Source organism: Oryctolagus cuniculus, chromosome 2, assembly GCF_964237555.1.
Source record: "Oryctolagus cuniculus chromosome 2, mOryCun1.1, whole genome shotgun sequence".
Lineage (NCBI taxonomy): Eukaryota > Metazoa > Chordata > Mammalia > Lagomorpha > Leporidae > Oryctolagus > Oryctolagus cuniculus.
Window position 1 is genome coordinate 76579472 of NC_091433.1, and position 23211 is coordinate 76602682.

Sequence of the window (23211 nt, forward strand, 5' to 3'; positions counted from 1 at the left end):
TATTCACATCTTGTTCTTTGTTTCTTCTGTTCTTCAGATTTCATAATCTATTATCTCTTTAAGTCATTCCTCTACTATATGTAATCACATGAGTCTCTTCTGTTGATGTTTTATTTGGTTATTTTATCTCGCCACTCAAGTTTTCTATTTGATTCTTTTGTAATGGCTATATCATTATTGGTATGCTTCAATTGATGAAACATTTTTTCATACTTCCACTTAATTCTTAAAACATGTTCTCCTCTAATTCTTTGAACATATGTATAATGGCTACAGTGAAGTCTTCTGGCACTGACATTTGGTCATTTATAATAGCAGTTGCTATGACTTGATGTTTTCCCCATCTGAGGTTCGGATTTCCTGTTTAATGTGTTGGAATTTGGGTCTAGAGAATCTATTGTAACAATTGTGAGTATTGCTTTCTCCATTCCCTGTAATCAGTGTCAGTTATTCACGTTCTTTTAGCTACAGCCTGGAGTATTAGGTTAATGTTGATTTGCATCCACTGCACTTCCCCACAATAGGAGTGCTCTGAAGTCGTTCCTGAGAGAAGTTCCCAGAGCCTTTACACATTCATCCTGATTGGCAGTGGCTATAACGTGGCTCTGTTTGACTTTCTCCTTCCCTGACCACACACAGAGGGTGAACTCCACTCACTGCTGCCTGTTGTCCATTTCTTTTAATTCCTGGGGACATACTTGTCCTGTAGGGTAACTCAGTTACATCTTGGATCCTTTCCAGTGACAGATGTTGGGTTTGGCTTTGTAATTTGTTCTGACCCCAAGAATGCTCTTCTTAGCTCTCTCTTGCTCTGGTTCTCTCTGCTTGACTCGCTTACTTATGGCTTAATGTATGTTTCTGATGAAGTCTTAGTATTCATTTAATTACTTGTCATCCAAATGTATCACTTTTGAGAGTGCCCTAAGGGTTGAATTTATCCCAGCTCTGTTGAAAATAAAATATTTGTTGGGAAGAGCTTCAGAAGTCTCTATTTTATTGTTTATCTTTCTCTCTTGGCAAAATGTCTGAGCCACAGCTGTGGATCTAGAAGCAGAAAAAGTATTGTTTTTTTCTAAGTGTTATCCCTGTTTTGGAACTGGGCACAAGGTAGGTGTGAGGTTTGGCGTTTGCTTCGTCTTCTTGACTAGCCTAGAAGATGGAATATTCGTCCTCTGAAAGAACCTGAGGGCCATAGGTCCCATGTATTATTTCTCCATGATAGGAATAGGAATGCAGGGATAAAAGGAGACCTCTTAGGTGCATTTCCCACTCGTGGGAAAATGCCATACCCCTCTATTGGGAGCAGGATGGAAAGGAAATCTGTGTTCTTGGGCTGCATGGAGTGGAAGTTTCTTCATTTTGAGCCAGGAGGGGAAGGAAGGAAATAGTTCATGGCTCAAATGATACAGACTCTCTTATTTTCCTGAGTTTTAGTAGAGTTTCTTAAATAAATGTTTATTCATTTTCTATGTATCTTTAAGGCCATTTCTTGAGACTTTAAGGAATTGCTTTATGAATAATTGACATGATTTTGATATTCTATGGTTCTGCAAATCTCCTTCAATTCCATTCCAGGACACACATGGTCCTTTTGAATGAACTTTCTGATGTGTTGAATGATTCAATTAGCTATGAATAATTGCCATGCTTTTGATAGTATTTTGTTGAAGATTTTTGTATATATGTTCATGGATACAAATAAATAAATCTGAAATAAATCTGGCAAAAAGGGGTTCAGCTACTGGGAAGCAGTTTGACTGAATTCTCTGAGATGGGGTTATTGAAGAAAAAAATGTGAGCATGTGAAAATCAAAAGTTCTTATTGTGAAAAATTAACTTTTATGTTCATTACATATCTAAACACATTGTTCATAAAAACATAAATCTTAAGATAAATATTAGTGGGCTAGGTCTGAATTTGTGATGTAACATAGAAATGTCATTTATAGTGATGGTCCTAGGTGAGTAGGTATACAAAGAGGAAGGTTTTCCTCAATTATTTTGGCTTTCCCTTTCCACTATAGGCTTTTTACACCCAAGATAGTGCCAGTCATTAATGTGAACAGTGGGGTATGCACATATTTGAGGGGAAAGGAGGAATGCACACTGAAAAAATACTGCAACGGAGATAGAAGAAAGGCCAAGAGAGTATGGTATTTTCAAAACCTCATGAAAGAAAGTTTTTTTTTGGAAGACAGTAATGATTGATTGAGTCAGATGCTGCTGTGTGATAAGACAAGGTCTAGGGCCACTGAATTTTGAGAGATGGTATTTATGGCAGATCTTGATGAGATCAATTAGAGTCGAGCAGTGAGAATGAAAGCCAGACTTGATTGATTGCTTGGGGTGGAAAAATTGTGTTGTCCAAGCATATAACTGAAATATTGATTACACTATATGGTGAAAAGAAACTTCAATGGTCTAAGTAGGACTGAAAAGAAAATGACTTGCTTTTAGTTACTATAAACCCATACAGGCATACTGATAGAAACTTTTATTGCTTTATCAATCATTAGTGTTGGGATGCTATATTTTATGAAGTACTAAATCTCATTGTGCTCTAATGAACTGTGGCATGGTTTTAAGTTATGGAGGTATTTTTATAAAGCACATTTTGGTCTAATATTATCATTGAACAAACTGATCCAAAGTCAGGAGAGATGAAGCCTATGCTGAGAAATTATAGTCTAGGGCTCTTCTCAAATGTTTCCCTTTCTTTGTAAATTGTCTAATTTTATTCAAAATGACTTCCAGTTACTTTGTAAAGATGCAGTGATGAGGATTCACAGATTGATTATGATGGCTCTAATAAGGAGGTAACATTTATAAGTATAACCACGCAATCAATTTAGATTTGGGTTTATCAGTTCAGTTAACTGTTTAGTAATTCCAGTGTATCAAAGTATTAAAATATATTAAATTGTTTATTTTCATACACCCAGCATTTAGCATATTTGAAACAGAGAGAGTATCCAGTGCTTTTACACCTATTGATAATTAATAGGTTGGTTTATAAAAGAGTCAAGAAATGAAGCTTAAGTACCAATTCAGGGGCCAGTGCAGTGGCACAGTGGGTTAAGCTGCTGCCTATGAAGTCAGCATCCTTTTTGGATGCTGAATCGTGTCCCGGCTGCTCCAGTTCCAATCCAGCTCTCTGCTGTGGCTTGGGAAAGCAGTAGAAGATGGTCCAAGTGCTTTGTCCCCTACTACCCATGTTCTCTTATCCTTTGTTCACTCTTGATATTTTTTATTTATAACTTGTTCAGTTTTTCTTTATTAATTTTACTAGAAATTAGTCATGGGAGTTATAATAAGTCTTCTGTTAGCATCATTTAAAATACTTATATTCTGTTTCATGAATATGTGGCTGTAGGTTTGTCGTATATTGCCTTGATGGTATTGAGACATATTCCTGCTATATTAAATTTGTTTACGATTTTCATCATGAAATGATGTCACATTTTATCAGATGCTTTGCATCTATTGAGATAACCATATGGTTTTTGTTCTTCTGTTTGTTAATGTAATGTATCACATGTATTGATTTGAGAATGTTGACCCATCCTTACATACCAGGGATAAATCACACATGGTCATTTTGAATGAACTTTCTGATGTGTTGTATGATTCAATTAGCTAGTATTTTGTGGAAGGTTTTTGTATCTGTTTATCTGGGATATCCTGTAGTTCTCTTTCTTTTTTGTATTTTTTTCCTAATTTTGAATTAGGGTGATACTGGTCTTATACAAGGAGTTTGGAAGGATTCTCTCCCTTTCAATTGTTTTGAATAGTTTGAGAAGATTTGGGATTAGTTCTTCTATAAAAGTTGTGTATAGTTCAGCCGTGAAGTCATCTGGTCCTGGGCTTTTCTTTGTTGGGAGTGTCTTTATTAATAATTCAGTTTCCTTCTTGGTTATTGGTCTATTTAGGTTTTCCATGTCTTCATGCCTCAATTTTGGTAAATTGTATGTGTCTAGAAATCTATCTGGTTCTTTTAGTTGTTTCAATTTTTTGGCATGTAGCTGTAGTAATTCCCGATGATTCTTTTTATTTCTGTGCTATCCATTGTAACATCTTTTTCATCTTTGATATTGTTAAATTGGGTTCTCCCAAACCCCCCCTTTTTGGTATATCAATTTTATTTAATTTTTAAACCTAATTTTTAATGTTTTTATTTCAGTTTTATGTCTTCTCTAACTTTTATTATTTCTTTCCTCCTGCCTATTTGGTATTATTATTGGTTTTATTGGTTTATTCTTATTTTTCTAGGTCCTTAAGGTGCATTATTAGGTCATTCATTTCATATCTTTCCAATTTCTTGATGTTATAATTTTTCCCCTTAACACTGCTTTTGCTATATTGTGTAAGTTTTGATGCTGTGCTATCTTCATTTGTTTCAAGGATTTTGATTTCCCTTTAAATTTCTTCTATGGCCCACTGTTCATTCAGGAGCATGTTGCCCAGTCCCATGGTTTGTATGTTTTCTAGAGCTCCTGATGTTAATTTCCAGTTTCATTCCATGTGGTCATAAAAGATAAATGATACGTTATAGGCTGTAATGGAAAACATGATAGTTGGATATCACGAAGTAGGGGGTTTGTCAACATCACCTTCCACCTCTCTACTTCCATAAATAACATAGTACCATTTTAGAAACCATCAGTGTCTGCTAAATAGAAGTTAAAAAATTATAAATTGCCAGGAGATACTGGGATTATTTTTAAAATACTTATTCTGCTATAAGAGCACTAGACCAAAAATGTAGATGTAAGGCATCTCCTTTAAATACTTACATATTTATTGGTTCTAACATGTAAAAATTATGTGAGTATTTGCTACTTATTGCTTCTGTTTTTCTTTATGGGTTGAAAGGGCAAGGTGTCTTCTTGAATGACTAGGAGGTATAATAAATGTTCACAGATTAATAACTCACATCCCAACTTTGTTATCCACAGTCTGGAAATGCTGTAATTTTTTTGCTTGTTCATCATACAAAATATTAATGTGAGCATACCTTCTTCACTGGGGCCCCTTAGCAAAATGATAGGTCAGAGATGCCCAAGTTCACTTCCATTGGACACCATGGTCAGCACCTGATCCTCTCAAAATTCATTAGAGGCCAGGCCAGGAAAAAGTACCATTGTACTTTTTGAAGTGATTGGTTAATCGTGTAAGTATGATTATTATTTTAGGAATCACAAAACACCCAAAAACACAAGTGTGTCAGGTATTATATTTATACCATTTAGGCCAGGTTTGAAATTGAATATTTTAGACATTCAGGTTGCCACATAGAAAAGTGGTAAGAGAATGTACCTCACGATATGTTAGCACCTGCTTCCACAGAGCTATTTCAGGAAATGCTAAAGCGTTTTATTTTGTTTTAAACACTGATGAACATTTTCATGAGTAGGAAGATATAATGATATTTGAAATTAGAATAGTTCTTTATCTTTTGTTTAATGAAAATTAGAGTGTGAGAGATGTTATATATTAATGTTAGCCATCGCAAAGCACACCAGACACCGGAGTAAGGGAGAGGGTTTATTGGGGAACACCCTACAGACCAGAGTGAAGGGGCGGCGAAGGAAAAAGAGAAAGAGAATATAAGAGAGAAACAGAGAGGAGAGGAGCTAGCAAGGAGAGAAGATAGAGCAGAGAAGAGGAGAGAGGAGAGCAGAGCCAAGAGAGAAGAACCAAGAGCCAAGAGAGCACGTGTTCAGGAACAGGCCTTTTTAAAACTTCACCTGAGGGCGGGCAGGGAAGCAGGAGCAGCGAATCCCATTAGGATGGGGGGGGAGCCTGGCTCAGGTAGCTGGGCCGTGCAGCCACCTGGCTAAAACTGCACCAGTTTCCTAACAAGAGACACATAATAGTACTTGAAAACTCAAAGAAGAATTTTTTTTAAGTGCAATTGAAAAAACTGATAATGTGAGTTTTTTGAACTGTTGAACATAGGAGAGGTGGGTGAATTCCTGATCGATTTTTGTAATTGGCAAGTCCAAGTTTATCTCAGGATGTCTCTGGTTGGATCCACTTATTTAAGGCAGTTTCTCAGGAGTGTCTTTCTGGGCTGCTCTCTTTGTCCCTTTCCGTTTGACAAATTGGTTGGATTCTCAGGATGAGTGTCACATGGGGCATTGCTCACCTTAAACATCTTCAAGTTTGTGTCATGCTCAGTGCCTGTGATCAGGGAGGAAGGTGCATGTGCTACACAACTTAGAGCAAAACTCAGCAGAGTGTTTGAGTCATGTGATTATGCCTGGATCCACTGCCTTAGCCAGAGAGACTAATACCCTTGATTCAGCATCCCTTGGGAAAGATACCATTAATTCAGCTCTGCCTGTGGGCTATGAGGAATGTGTTTTCAGTAATGCAAACTAAGAAATGGCCATGGAGGTAGGAAAGCAGCGGGGGTGGGGGGTGTGGGGGGTGTCCCTGGCACTGGTGAATCAATCATTTCTGGGAAAAGTGCAGGGAATTGTGTCAGATATTGTTAAAAGCTCAATCAAGATAAAGACAGAATTAACCACTTAATTTACCGACAAAAAGTCATTGATAATTCTGGAAAGACAAAATGCCTGATCAGAGTTGGCTTTAAGGAGAGTAAGGGGGAAGGAATTGGAAATGCTGTGTAATGAGATTCCTACAAGATGTTTTCTGCCACTGGGGCCCCGTAGGGGGAGTGGTAAAGCAGTAAACTCGTAGCTAGCAAGTAGCTAGCACAGAGGATTGGAGCCAGCATACATTATTTAGAAATTTATTTTCCATTTGCCATATATCTTTAGCCAAAAGCTTTCCAAAACTGTTACTCCATGGGATGCCAAATGGTATGTTGTCTAGTTTCATAATTTAGGAGGAATTTAACCACACAGAATCCCTAGCACCTTGTAGTCTGTAGCCAAACTGCCTTGGCCTGAATCCTGGCTCTACAGTGTATCACCTCTGAGAAATTAAGCACATTTTTAAACGTCTGGGAGTCTTGCTTTCTTCTTAAGTCAAATAGGGCTCACCTGCTATGGTTGCTGTGAAAATTAGTTGATAATCGTAACATGATCAAGTTGCTACCTCGCATACTCTAAATACACTAAATGATGAACTCTAAGTTTTGTTTGGGAAAATTAGACAGTGTAAAGAAGAACAAGGAATTTCTTTTTCCAGGAATAAAATAATACAATTCAATAGACTTTTTTTTTTTTTTTTTTTGACAGGCAGAGTGGACAGAGAGAGAGAGACAGAGAGAAAGGTCTTCCTTTGCAGTTGGTTCACCCTCCAATGGCCGCCGTGGCCGGCGCACCGCGCTGATTCGAAGGCAGGAGCCAGGTGCTTCTCCTGGTCTCCCATGGGGTGCAGGGCCCAAGCACTTGGGCCATCCTCCACTGCACTCCCTGGCCACAGCAGAGAGCTGGCCTGGAAGAGGGGCAACCGGGACAGAATCCGGCGCCCCGATCTGGACTAGAACCCGGTGTGCCGGCGCCGCAAGGTGGAGGATTAGCCTAGTGAGCTGCGGCGCCGGCCAATTCAATAGACTTTCTGTAAATATCATTAATATATATCACCAAATTGCAAAGATAACTCCATACACAAACATACACACACACACACACACACAAAGTCAACTTAGCTTTCATTAAATTATTTATATATATATAAAATATTATAATCCTATAATATATTCTGTGATATGATTATTAACATTATCATAAAAGGTAACTAAATGGTCAATAACTTAAACATCCAATGTCAATATATATGCTATCACCAACACAAATCAAAATTAGCTTTTGGTGACAAGCTTTGGAAAAATGACAGGACCACAAGTTAATGAGATGAGTAGCTTGCTTAAGAGTATTTTGAAGGGCTGGTGTTGTGCTGTAGCAAGTGAAGCCACCACCTGCAATGCCAGCATCCCATGTAGACTCTGGCTCATGTCCCTGCTGCTCCACTTCCAACCCAAATCCCTGCAAATGGACAGGGAAAATCAGAGGACGATGTCCTATTGATTGGACCCCTGCTACCCATGCAGGAGACCAGGAGGAAGCTCCTGATTTCAGCCTGGCCCACATCTGGCCATTTAGGCCATCTGGGAATTGAACTAGCAGATGGAAGATCTCTCTCCCTGCCTCTCTCCCCCCAGCTGTAACTTTATCAAGTAAATAATCTTTTTCAAAAAGAAAATTTTGAGTTTTCCACCTTAGCCATGTGGCAAAATTAAGAATACTATCAAAAGAACAAGTGAATAAATCCAGAATAAGAATGAAAGGAAAATGAAAGCAAGTATCAATAAAATAGAAGCAAAAGATTCAATGGATAGTCTACAAAAAAAAAAAAAAAAAAAAAAAAAAACTAAAAAAGTTCATTTACTTGATCTTTCCAGACTGTGTTTATCAAGCTGAGAAGCAACAGGCCAAGATTCAGGGACCTGGTATCTGCCTAACACTGAAGTTTTATCAGAAAAACAGAGTGTGCCTCACCCAACCCTCAGCCAGCAGACTAACAAGAGTCACAGCAAGGAATTCAGGAGAATGGAACCTCTGGAGACTCAGGGAAAGACCTAAATCTGACAGTGAAACAGATACTGAACAAAATAACACATTGAAAACAATAATAACAAAATAAAATAAAAAAAAAAAAACGTGGAGACAAAATTTGGGAAATCAACTTGCACCCTAAACATCAGTGGGCCTGATGTACTCTCAGGGCACATGGGTTTGGTTTCTGTCTCCAGCTTCTGATTCTAACTTCCTGCTAGGTCATACCCTGGACCACTGGAGTGAAGGGCTCACTGCATCCCTTATGGGAGACCTGGATTGAGTACCTGGCTTCCAGAACGGTCTGGCCCAAGTGCAAGTGCATCTAGGGAGTGAACCAGTGGATGAGAGCTTCCTTTGTTGCCTTCTCTCTCTCTCTCTCTCTCGCGCTCTCGTTCTCACTTACTCTCAATTTCTCTGCCTTCCAACTAAATAAATAATGTTAAAAAAAAAACATAGCTCTTCTGACAAGTTGTTTCAGACTTCCATTCTCCAATACTATGATGGAATAACTTTATTTCTATTATTTCTTTTTTTTTTTAAGATTATTTTATTGATTCAAAAGACAGAGTTACAGAGAGAGGTAGAGACAGAGAGAGAGGTCTTCCATCCGCTGGCTCACTCCCCAGGTGGCAACAGCTGGAGCTGCGCCGATCCAAAGCCAGAAGCCTGGAGCCTCTTCCAAGTCTCCCACGTGGGTGCAGGGGCCCAAGGATTTGGGCCATCTTCTGCTACTTTCCCAGACCATAGCAGAGAGCTGGATCAGAAGAGAAGCAGCTAGGACTAGAACTGGCACCCATATAGGAAGCCGGCACTCCAGGCCAGGGCTTTAACCTGCTGTGCCACAGCGCCAGCCCTGGCCCCCTATTTCTCTTATTCCAAGACTGCCATTCTGTCATATTTTCTTAAAGCAGTCCTGGAAGGCCCTTGTAGGCCATGTAGGTGCATACATGTCTCAAAACATGTTGACCTATATTTTTAAATTTGCATTCATAAATATAAACATACCTCAGTAAAATGTTTCATAACAACAAATTTGAAAATTATTTACATGAACAATTTCTCAGGAAAATAGGGCAACAAATATAGACTTAAATAAATAGAAAGCCCCAAATCCTTTGGCTTTGTGACAATGCATGATTTGGAATTGTTCTATAAAAAAAATCATAGGGCTCAACTAAAGAATTTTAATAAGTAATGGAGCTAATATTTCATGAAACATAGCTTTATAATTTTTATACTTTATTATTTATATGGAAGCTAAGCATCCAATAAAATATTTTTAAAAGTAGAAAATCTAAATTATGATAACCAGAAACAATAGGAAATACCTTTATAAAAATATAATGGTAGAAAGGTCAGATTTTAAATCACAAGAAGCATGATTTGCAAAGAAAAATTTTGACAATGTTGCCACAATAAAATGAAAATCTTTTATTCATCAATAATGTCCAAGCAAAAATGGTAAAATAAAGTCACAAACAGGGAGGCACATTTTCCAACAAACATAGCTGGAAAGGAATCTGACAAATAATTTTTATGTATAAAAACTCTTACCATTGGGGCCAGTACTATGGCTCACTTGGTTAATTCTCCACCTGTGGTGCTGGCATCCCATATGGGCGCCGGGTTCTAGTCCCGGTTGCTCCTTTTCCAGGCCAGCTCTCTGCTGTGGCCCTGGAGAGCAGTGGAGGATGGCCCAAGTGCTTGGGCCCTGCACCCGCATGGGAGACCAAGAGGAAGCACCTGGCTCCTGGTTTCGGATCTGCGCAGTGCCAGCTGTGGTGGCCATCTGGGGAGTGAACCAACGGAAGGAAGACCTTTTTCTCTGTCTCTCTCTCTCACTGTTTATAACTCTACCTGTCAAAAAAAAATCTTACCATTAAATATGAAATAGAAAAAAAGAAAATATGGAAGTTCATTTTTTCATAAAAAGAAAAAAATCTGCTAATCACAAAAATAACATTTACCCCAACAGTCATCAGAGAATTATAAATTGAAACCATAGTAACTTACTTGTACACTCAGATTGACAAAAAAATTACAAAATCGGACAATAATAATGTGCTTGCAATGATGTAGAGATACAGGAACTCTCATATGCTCTTGGTAGAAATATACATTGATTAAAACAGTAGGAAAAACATTAGTATATTTTTTTAAAGATTTGGTTTATTTATTTGAGAGGCAGAGTCAGAGATGGAGATACAGAGAGAAAGGTCTTCCATCCTCTGGATCATGCCCTAAATGGCCACAACAACCAGAGCTGGGCTGACCCAAAGCCAGGAGCCAGGAGCTTCTTCCAGGTCTCCCACGTGGGTGCAGGGGCCCAAGCACTTGGGCCATCTTCTACTGCTTTCCCAGGCCATAAACAGCTGGAATGAAAGAGGAGCAGCCAAGGCACAAACATTTGCCCATATGGGATTAGCTTCCTTCACCACAGTACCATCTCCTGTCTAGTATATTTGAAGTATTTTCTTCTAAAAGCAGCAATCCCATCCCTAAAGTAGGTGCCCTAGAAAACTTTCTACTAGGAAGGAGATTCGTACAAAAACATCTGTGATATATTTCCTAACTCTGAATTGCTAGAAACAAGCTGATTTTCCATTGAAAATGAACCACTGTTAACATATCCATGCAACACAGCCAAAGCAATGTAGAACAGACCAAAGCTACATGAACTTAAATAGATGACCCTCAGGAGCCCAATACTGTTTGAAGAAAATCTAATCACCTGAGTACACAACTAATATAAAGATGAATGGGAGTGGGTATGGTGCAACTAAGAAAATGTATTAAGAAAGCATACATAAATGCTAAAGCTATAAACATGAGAGTAATCACATTCATTTTGAGATAAGGTGGACCCCTCTGAACTCTAAAGGGCAGGAGACATGTAATTAAGGAAAGGTGACACTGAAGATACCACCAATGTTGGCAACAATAGTTAATCCTTCTGTGAGTGTTAAGAATAATTACTGAGGCCGGCACTGTGGCTCACTAGGCTAATCCTCCGCCTGCGGTGCCGGCACACCGGGTTCTAGTCCCAGTTGGGGAACCGGTTCTGTTCTGGTTGGAGCACCAGATTCTGTCCTGGTTGCTCCTCTTCCAGTCCAGCTCTCTGCTGTGGCCCGGGAGTGCAGTGGAGGATGGCCCAAGTGCTTGGGCCCTGCACCCCATGGGAGACCAGGAGAAGCACCTGGCTCTTGGCTTCAGATCGGCACAGTGTGTCGGCCGTAGCAGCCATTTGGGGGGTGAACCAATGGAAAAGAAGACCTTTCTTTCTGTCTCTCTCACTGTCTAACTCTGTCAAAAACAAACAAACAAACAAGCAAAAACACAATAATTTCTGATGCAATGCTTGTATGTGTAAGTTTTTGTTTTTTTAAAAAAACATCAAAGGCAGTAATTTGTGATAGCACAGATTATGGACAAGGCAGTGATAAAAAAATACAAATGGTGGATAGTAGTGTGATTTATCACAGTTATAAAATATATTTTAATTGAGCAATTACTGAATGTAATACACTGGTCTAGAAACTGGTGTTGATCGAGAGTCATGCAGTAGGGATATATAAGGATGGATATCATGTTTTTGTTTTTTTTTCTCTTTAACCTGCCAATTCTAACCCTGAAATTCCTGCCTGGTATGAAGTATGAAGTTGTTGACATAACCTTTAGAGATTATAGTCTTGGTACTTTAGTTGGCAAGTTGGCGTGTGAGGTGAATAAGAAAATAAAGTTCTACTTAGATAATTCCATCTCCTGTGATCTACTTGTAGAGGAACGTTACTTTTTCATCCAAAGTCATCACAGAACATTGCTTTACTGGAAGCATCACTGATTAACACTGAGCTGGGCATTACTACTACTTTGAATAATTAGAGCCTGTGTTGATCTAGTCTACCAAATAGGATATTAGAAAATGAAAACCAGATAGCCAAAGAATGTCAGGATATACTGCATTCAATTCATCAATTGAATTTATCATCTTTAAGCATAAATATCTCCAACAATTTACTTTATCTTTGATTACATATTTTAGTTCTCTACTTGCAGAAAAGGAAAGCAACATATGTAAATACAATGTATTCAAAATTATTTTCTGATTTAAAATATTTATTACATTGTTAATTGCTTGCAATTTACCCTCTGTAATTATGCTAATATGATGAATAAAATGTTATCTGAAGTACTAATTTTTATATTTATTGTTCAATTGGATGATTCTGCATGTGTTTATTTATGGCTTAGATACATCTCATCCATTCTGGGTGCATAAACATTTTCTTATTTGCCTTTCCTCATTTAATTTTAATGAATTAAAATTTCAATTCAATTTGCCAAATCCGGAGACCAGTCAACTTGAATTCCTAATAGCCTATATGTTATGTTAATAAATTATCTTGTATATAAAGACATAGTATTATGATGAGAAGTCTTGCTAATGTGTGTATATATATATGTAAAATGTGAGGGTGTATATGTATGCATACATATCTATATAGTGATTTAATGTATTTCTGTGGTATAAGATGATATATTTTTAAATCAAGTAAGTTCAGCAATTGAGTATATTTAAAGGAATCAATGCAATGTAAATGTTAAGATTTTATATCTAAAATATCTATTCTATCTTGCAGGTAGTTCAAGTTTAATGTATATCTGAGTCCCTAAAAGATACATTTAAACATAGCGACTTCAAACCCAGAAGTCACATTTATCACCACATTGGCCTAAAGTACAGATCGTTGAACATAACAAATTGGGTTACTTATTATGACTCCAAAGTTCAAAGGGATGGTATAGAAAAGTTATACCATTTTTAGAAAAAACACATTCAGTTGAATACAATCTGTTGAAATAATGTTTTCAAGATCAAAGAAAAAGTCTGTGCCAAAGACAATATGTCACCCCTGGCTTCCTCTGCCTCTCATTAAATAAGGGAAGGTTTTTATTTAAAAAAAAATAACAAAATTTTAAACTACATTCATGCTATTTTGAACTTGGCAGCCCATAAATTTAACACCAATTTTGTCTTACTTAGCATAGCCCTTGCTGAAGCTTTTCAAGTGTTTATGTCAGTTTATAAATGTGTATTTATACATACTTTTTATGATATAAGAACAATATACACTTTTCAGAAAACTTACCTTACATGGTAACAGGTCTTTTAGTTCATGTCTCCCTCTTGTTTAATCTTCATCAGAATCTGACAGTAGGTGGCATCATTTCTTATAGGCTGTGCACTAGCATGGGGAATAGAGGTGATACAGGGTTAGGAACCAAACAAAGGGAAAGCTAAAGTCTAAAATTCATTCACCTATCTGACATTCATCTACTAAGTGCCCAGTAGAAACCACATGTATTCTTTTTAAAAAAACATTTTTTATTTATTTGAAAGAGTTACAGAGAGAGGTAGAGTCAGAAAGAAAGGTCTTCCATCCACCGATTCACTCCCCAAATGGCTGCAATGGCCAGAGCTTAGCTGATCTAAAGCCAGGAGCTTCTTCCAGGTCACCCACATGGGTGCAGGGGCCCAAGTACTTAGGCCATCCTCTGCTACTTTCCCAGGCTCATTAGCAGGGAGCTGCATGGAAACCACATATATTCTAAATTAGAGAGTATTTAGTAATACAGAGACAATCACACCTTTTGAGTTCCTTTTAGTCACATATCTAATAAATAATCGAAATAAATGAATAGGTGAGGAATGTTCCAAATCTTAAAAGGAGGAGAATATGTGGAAACATGCCAACTGTGTTACACCAAATGAGTGCATTTGGTGTTGTGAAAATAGTAATTCCTCACCTTTGTTCATGGAAATTTCTTCTTTCTCAATCAGTGTTCGTCTTTAAGATCCAGTTAGACTTTCTTACAAAACTCTCCTCTCAAATTAATATGTATTACAAATATGGGCGCTAACATTAAAGTTTGTAGAAATGAAAAAGTTTTTTAACTGGCTAAACCCACTGACTTAATGGAGACCAGGCCAGAAATTTAGAGGTCATATGGCATGCATTTCCCACCAACTTAGCCCAGAAACACTTTACAAAATTCAACGGTCTCCTGAAAAGGATAGATTTTTAAAATCCTAATGCAGGTGTAAAACAGAGCAGAGAAGAACAGGATAATCACTGTATATCTATTCTTTTTCTTAAAAATGTATGTGTTAATGTTTTCCTGTGCACCAGTTTCATGTTAAACCTTTCCTCTGACCTTAGGAGCTGATGCTGTGGAAGCTCAGTGTAAAAGATTTGAAGTGAGAGCCAGTGAACATGGCAGGTTGCTGTTTTCTGCAGATGAAGACGAGATCACCATTGGGGCTGAAAAGCTCAAAGTTACAGGTACTGTAGATAGAAGTCTTGGAACGTCGTTTACTTCTTGAGAGATGCAACTGAGCAACTGAGTTCTAAGATGTTTGATTTCCATCCTAAAAATGGAGTCTCATGTAAGATCATGCTATCACCACATTGAACGTTGAAGTTATCTCCAAGTGGAAGGCACTCACTGTGATTGCAGAAGAGAATTGAAATATTATCAGTCTTAATGATAAAGTAAAAATGTGTTCCTCAGATGGAGGAAAGTAGGTGTCCCTGGCAGAAGAATAAATGGAGTACAGATACAGAGTAAAGGTGAGAAAAGGTATTGGACAAATACAATTACAGGGAGTTACTTAAAAGACATGTAAAAGAGGATCAAAAATGAAAATATCAATTTTAGAATTAAGTAGGGTGTGGTTATAAGTGAACTAGGCTCTTGTCCTATAGTGCTCTTAAGTATCTCCAATAGTACATAAATCATTAAATAGTACTATAATAATATTTTTCAGAACATATTAAAGTCATTATTATGACATTAGGGTCATTAAATTCAGCCACTTGCTGAAATTTAAGAAAAAAATAACAAAAGCTTAGAAGTGGAACTGGGGGTAGGGGTTTGATGAGGATAATACTAAGTATAATCTCTTCTGAATCACTATTTGCAAGCCTGACATATATTTCGAAAAAAATATTTTAAATACTTTAAAATACTCAAAGAGATCTAAATTTTAAAATAAAAAATGAAAGAAGATGAAATTAATTTAATTTAATGTTTCCCAAACTTGAGTTTGGGAAGAGTTCATGGGATTTCCATTATATTATAATTATATAATTATTATATAATTATTATATATTATTATATACAATACATAATATCTATTATATATATGATAATTATATTATCAAGTTGAGTCAGGAGGGCCAATCAGAGTGCTTAGCATGCAATTTAAAAGCACAGGCTTTGCTTTCCAGCTCTTTGTATTAAATCGTGCTTTTTCTGCTCAGTATGTTAAATAAGCTCCTCACGCCTCCATAAATAATTCATCTGAATGACTTAAATGGCATAAACTTAGCTTACATTCGTGTATGTGGCTGTGTGTGCATGTGTGTCTAGAATGTCCTCGATACATGATAAAGAGGTTGTATTTCCTTTTTATTATACATATTTATTTATTATACATACATACATACTTATTCAAAAGGCAGAACAAGGGAGAGCCTAAGAGAAAGATCTTCCATCCTCTGATTGACTCTCTACATGCTCACAGCAGTTAGAGCTGGGCTAGACTCCATCCAGGTCTCCCATACAGGTAACAAGGACTCAAGTACTTGAGCCCCCACCACTGTCTTCTCTGATATGCAATAGCAGTTTGCGAAAGATAATATTGATGCAGTTAATGTCCCAAACACAAAGGCCAGGTCTGTTTCAAGAAAATTCTATTATTGAATGTCAACAAATGTGAACAAGAGTTGTTGAACAGGGACGTTCATTGGCCATCTATTAGACTGGTGGCATCCCACCACCCTCACCTATACTGCCAGCATCCGCCCTGGACTCTCGCCTTTTGTGTCTGGTAAGATACTACATCACTTGGTGGGTGTTTGGGGGTGGCTCCCATGATGGTACCTGCCTGATTGCCACATTTTCTTAGGACTCCTTGGACAAGCAGGAAAGATGGTATTTACTGGGACACAAATTCACTAGGTTGACTCTTGAGTTAGGAGGACAAGAAAGAAAAATCAAGCACAAGAATTTAGAAGCACTGGCATTGTGACATGCCAGGTAAAGCCACCACCTCTGATGCCAGAATCCCACATGGGTACCTATTCATGTCCCAGCTGTTCTACTTCTGATACAGCTTCCTGCTAATGGCCTGGGAAAATCCATATAGGATGTCCCAAGTCCTTGGACCCCTTCTACCCACATAAGACACCTGGATGATGCTCCTGGATCCTGGCTGTGGCCTGGATCAACCCTGGCCATTGTGGTCATGGGGGAAAGATTCTCTCTCTCCTCCATCCCTCTATAACACTGACATTCAAATAAATAAATCTTTTTTAAAAAGAATGTTGATTGGCATGCAGTACAGACAAATCAGGAAGAACAGTGGTCTAGGGGTCTGGGCACTAATATTTGAGTTACTGGTTACAGGTCAGGACAAGCAAAGAACCCTAGATAGACACACTCTCAGGGTGATTGGACAGACATAATTTCAACATTTAACAATCACTGAACCTTGGTACTGCTACTGGCTATCACTCTTGAAACCAGTATAATCCTGAGATAGATTTTTGATTATTACACTTGACCAAAAATTCTCCCATCCATATTCCAGCATTCTTCTCGGGTACTTTGCATGTTTAATTGAATGTGGGGGGGGGGGGCGGGTTCTAGAGCTCTCTGCAACTTTAGGATCTCATGGAACGTTAACTTCTTCTGTTCTTTATATTGCTTTCTCTTGTCTAATGATGGTTCCAGTGAAGTACTGCCTTCACAAAGTTAGTTCCTTTAATCGCCTTTTTTATTTTCCTTTGAGTTAGATGGATAATCACCTTTTCTTTCCTTTTCCTCTTCTTTTTTTTCAATTGATGGCCTGGCTTCCAAATCCTGTTAATTAAACCAAGAAAGTACTTCCTGAAACAAATAAACGATCAACAACAAAACAAGTTTAAAGAAGTTTTTTTCCTATTTGAGGGCAGCCATTTCTCCCTCTTCCTCTCTCTCCCTCTCCCTCTCCCTCTTTCCCTCCCTCCCTCCCTCCCTCCTTCCATCTATCCAAACATCCCTCTCTCCCTTTTTTCCCCTTCCCTCCATTGTGTGTGGATGTCTTTATCCTCTGGCTTTCTTTCCAATTTTTCCTCTGTCTCAAACATGCACACACTTCCTGTGTTTATTCTTCATAATACTTTTCATTTATACTGTATTTTCTAATTATCTCAGGTACTCTAATTAACCAGTTTTACTATAGAGATGTGTAACATATATTTTCAGAGGATCTCAAGTAATAATATGGTGCAATTAGGAATCATAAGGGCAGAATCCAAGCAGATTTTTTATAAGCAATTGAAGTGTAACAGAATGAGAGAAGCACCAAGGACTGATGAGAAACCCAAACTTTTAACCAGAATATGTATGAGCCCTGCATAGTTAACATTTGAATGCTAAATGAGAGCATTTGAGCTTTATGAAAACTCCCCACAGTATCCAATCATATTTCTATCTCTCACAGAAGAGTCTGTCTACCACAGATAACCACACAGACACAAATATACACACAGACAAACACAATCAAATTCTTACTGGGTCCTTACTCTTTTACTAGAATATCATATATAGTAATTTTATTTATGCCCATGATACTTCTCTCAATTAAAAGAATTAAAGATATCAAAGGAAATTATAATTTAGATGTTACATTCATAGAAGAAATAATATATATGACTTGGCATGCAATTTAAAGGCATAGGGATTGATTAGTGATCTCTCATATACTTTAAAGCAGCGCTTGAGTCATTTGACAAATAATACTACAAAGAGACAGTGACTGCAGGGTGCTTCATACAAATTAGGCAGCTGTGCTTCAGGACTTCAAAGTTGCATGTGACGAGATCTGTGTGAAGTTTCTTCTAGAATTTTAAGTTTACAGCGTGAAAGTCTTTATTTAAACAATATCCATAGGAATTAAAATTAAAATAAATCTCTCTGACTTTATTCTTTATGAACAATGGCATTTTCTAGATGGACTTTTGATTCAGGATGAAAGAATGAATTTAGTTAAGCAATGGGTATATCAACATACCTGGGAAAAACTGTTTATGGCTAATATTTAAGTCATAGTATAGCTTAGAATATTCATGTTCCCCATGCCTAGAAAGATGCATCTATCCAAATAATGCTAGCGTTCAGGAGTGTAGGCATAAAATGCCCAGTACTTACCTTTATAATACTACGCCCAATACCCCATTACCATAATGAGCAAGCATATACCCCTGCATTACTCTTGACATTACTTGCCTTGCTCAGTTATAATACATAAAAATTCACTTAAATATATATATTTAACCTTAACAGGCACCCACTATGTCATTGAACACAAAAGACTTTTAAGCTCATATACATATTTTCAAAGATTTTATTTTCATTTTGTATTCTCAACTGTTGGCCAACGATATTTTAATACCTAGCAAATAAAAGTTATAAACCTTTACACAGGGAATATTCTGAACTGTATTGCTTTCAGGCAGAATCTCTGCACTTTCATTTATATTTCAAGTATTAAACTAACTTAGAAAACCAAAACAGCGACAAGTCATTGCATTTTATAAAGTGAAAAACTAACACCCTAGAACTCTTTCCTGTTAAGCCAAAAGTTAATAGTTGGACTTAGACCTCTCTATTTGCCTATGAGAGAAAAAGGGTTATAGCCAGACATATGAGGAGAAAGGAAGTATCTTTATTAAGCAATTAAACCTGACCATGTATCCACCTCTCGCCCTCGCTTTTGTTTGAAAGCCAAGAGTATCACTCTTTTGTCTCCTTTCTAATTGAAGGGTAGGAAGAAAAGACAAGTTCTAATGCCTGTTTGACAAAAGAAGAAAGGATTTTCTGAGGAGCTGTCTTTTAAATACCTTGCTTCTGTGTGTAAATCAATATTTTCTGGTTTGCTGTTATTAGCTGCTCTTCTACTTCCATGTTCTTGTCTGTTCAATTAGTGTACTGTGATGGGGTCAACTTTGGAATCAACCTTGCTGTTAGGTGAGGCCATTGTTCCTCTGAGCTGTCCACATGTCAAGGACAGGCTAATGCACCAGCCACAGAATGGGGCTGGTGTGTCTGAATAGCCCCCTGAAAAACAGGATTACAGCAGGGGCTGCAAAAACTGACCTTTAAATACTTCATTTTCTATGCTGAAGCATTTCAAGTTTGTAGATGTGGATCAGTCATTCAAGTAAGTTTTTTTTCCAGTTTTCTTTTTTTTAAAATTTTATTTAATGAATATAAATTTCCAAAGTACAGCTTATGGATTACAATGGCTTCCCCCCAATAACATCCCTCCCATCCACAACCCTCCCCTTTCCCACTCCCTCTCCCCTTCCATTCACTTCGATTCTCTTTATATACAGAAGATCAGTTTAGCATACATTAAGTAAAGATTTCAACAGTTTGCACTCACACAGAAACACAAAGTGTAAAATACTGTTTGAGTACGAGTTATAGCATTAAATCTCAATGTACAGCACACTAAGGACAGAGATCCTACATGAGGAGTAAGTGCACAGTGATCCTATTGATGACTTAACAAATTGACACTCTTGTTTATGGCATCAGTTATCACCCTAGGCTCTTGTCATGAGCTGCCAAGGCTTTGGAAGCCCCCTGAGTTCACTGACTCTGATCATATTTAGACAAGGCCATATCAAAGTGGAAGTTCTCTCCTCCCTTCAGAGAAAGGTACCTCCTTCTTTGAAGACCTGTTCTTTCCACTGGGATCTCACTCATGGAGATCTTTCATTTAGGTGTTTTTGTTTTTGTTTTTGTTTTTGTTTTCCCCTAGAGTGTCTTGGCTTTCCATGCCTGAAATACCCTCATGGGCTTTTCAGCCAGATCCGCATGCCTTAAGGGCTGCTTCTGAGGCCAGAGTGCTGTTTAGGACATCTGCCATTCTATGGGTCTGCTGTGTATCTCACTTCCCACGTTGGATCATTCTCTCCATTTTTTATTCTATCAGCTAGTATTTGCAGACACTATTCTTGTTTATGTGATCCCTTTGGTTCTTGGTCCTATCATTATGATCAATTGTGAACAGAAATTGATCACTGGGACTAGTGAGATGGCATTGGTACATGCCACCTTGATGGGATTGAATTGGAGTCCCCTGGTATGTTTCTAACGCTACCGTTTGAGGTAAGTCAGCTTGAGCATGTCCCAAATTGCACATTTCTTCCCTCTCTTATTCCCACTCTTATATTTAACAGCGATCACTTTTCAGTTAAGTTTCAGCACTTAAGAATAATTGTGTATTGATTACATTATTCAACCAAAAGTATTAAGTAGAACAAACAAAAAAATACTAAGAGGGATAACATATCAAGTTGTTCATCAACAGTCAGGGCAAGGGCTGATCAAGTAAGTTTTCTAGCTTTCTAGTTTGCTAGCTTTTCAAACTTACTGATGATGAAAATTTCAGAGATGATGAAGATTAGACACCCAACCTACCTCCAATTCCCCAGGTAAAAATTGACTTGGGATTTTTAAGTGCATACATAATGAATGATGCCATCATCATCACACACACACACACACACACACACACACACATAACCTCTGGGAAACTTACTGCTGTTCCTCTCCAGGACATTTCATCTTCCCAAGCTCTCATGTACACATTTCCTGTTTTATTTTGTAAAAGCATAATTCCTAAAAAGTTAAATTACAGAGATGTGAAATGTGAGGGAAATTGTCAAAGAAAATAGCTCTTTTACAAAAAATTTTTAAATGTGATTGTGTCAACTAGCTTCTCTGTGTAGCTATTTTAATATTTGAACAGAATATTCACTGTGAATTCTACCAAACATTTTAAAAATAATATAAATAATACATAAATATAAAAATAATAAAAGTAATCCCAAACCTTTCCAAGAGACAGGGAACACTTCCTAACTCAATGAATCAGACTAGAACTGCCCTATTACCAAAGGCAGATAAAGATAACACAAGTATAAAAGGGAGCTATAGACTAGTATCCTTGATGAATATTGATGCGAAATCCTCAAATTTTTTAAAAAAATGAAGCATTATGTCAGCCAATGCTCACATTAAAAGGACAACAGACATGGTCACATGGAATTGCTATTTAGGAATGTGGGGATAAATCAGTATGGCAAAAATCAATATAATTCACTGTATTGATAGAGCACAGAGGAAAATACAGTACCATCTCAAATAAGGCAGGAAAAGTCTTTACAATCCAACCCCTTTAGAATAGAATAGAATAGAATAGAATAGAATAGAATAGAATAGAATAGAATAATAAATGTGGGAACAGAATAGAGCTCCTTCTGCATGAAATAGGAAACATGTATCATGTTATATCCAATGGGAAAAGGTTGAGTTTTCTCCAGGAAATCAGGAACAAGACAAGAATGCCTATGTACCACTACTATTCAGCAGGTACAGGTAGCTCCATTTAGAATAATTAGAGAAGATATTAAAAAGTCCAAATTGGAGAAGAAGAGAAGCTATATCCACATTTGACGTGGTTCTATATGTAGATACTCTGTAAGAAAGGTGTTAGATTTATAAAAATTTAATGTACAAAATCTACAACAAAAAAGTCAATTGTATTTCTATAAGCCTGCAAAGAACAATACTAAAAGGAAACTAAGTAAATTATTTACTTGACAAGAACATATGAAATAGAAAACAGGGCAGGCATTATGCCTGGCAGTTAAGGTGATGGTTGAAAGGCCTGTGTCCCATATTGGAATGCCTTGGTTTGACACCTGGCCCTCACCTCTGATATCAACTTCTGCTAATGCAGACCATGGTAGGCAGTAGTGGCAGTAGTGATGGCACATTAGATTTTTTTAAAGATTTATTTATTTATTTGAAAGCTAGAGTTAAACACAGAGAGAAGGAGAGGCAGAGAGAGAGAGCGCGCAAGAAAGGTCTTCCATCCATTGTTTCACTCCCCAGGTGGCTGCAATGGCAAGAGCTGTGCCAATTCAAAACCAGGAACAAGAGCTTCTTCCAGGTCTCCCAGATAGGTGCAGAAGCCCAAGGACTTGGGCCATCTTCTGTTGCTTTCCCAGGCTGTAGCAGAGTTGGATTGGAAGTAAAGCAGCCAGGATTTGAACTGGCACCCATATAGAATGCTGGCACTGTGGCGGTGGCTTTACCTACTAAGCCACAGTGCCAGTCCAACACATTAGTTTTTTGCTACCCACGTGGGAGGCCTAGATTGAGGGTGTTTTTTTCTCAGTCTTGGCCTCTAGTTGTGGGCACTGTGGTAAGGAGCCTATAGGTAGGAGCTCTCTGTATACATATCTGCTCCTCTCTCTCAAATATATAGAATTGATTTAACTGAAGGGTGAAAATTTTACACACTGAAAATAACAAAACATTGCTAAAAGAAACTAAAGAAGTTTCCATGAAAATATTACATGTCCATGGGTAGGAAGACTTAATATGGTTAAGATCTCAATACTGTATAATGAAGACATCAGATTCAAAGCAATTCATATAAAAACTACAGTAGCATTTTTGCAACATATAGAAAACACAATCTCTAAATTCATATGAAATGGAAGAGGCACCAAATAGCAAGACAAAAACAAACAACAACAAAAGCAAAAGT

At 37.5% G+C, this 23211-nt stretch overlaps 1 protein-coding gene across 3 annotated transcripts in view; it reads left to right on the forward strand.

The window, feature by feature from the left end:
- Window positions 1-23211, forward strand: part of SGCZ (sarcoglycan zeta) — a 1210308-nt gene that overhangs the window by 1122995 nt on the left and 64102 nt on the right. For all 3 annotated transcript variants that reach the window (XM_017350432.3, XM_070069665.1, XM_070069664.1), the window contains one exon: window positions 14756-14878. In XM_017350432.3, the coding sequence (XP_017205921.2) occupies window positions 14756-14878 (123 nt within the window). The remainder of the gene's footprint in view (window positions 1-14755; window positions 14879-23211) is intronic.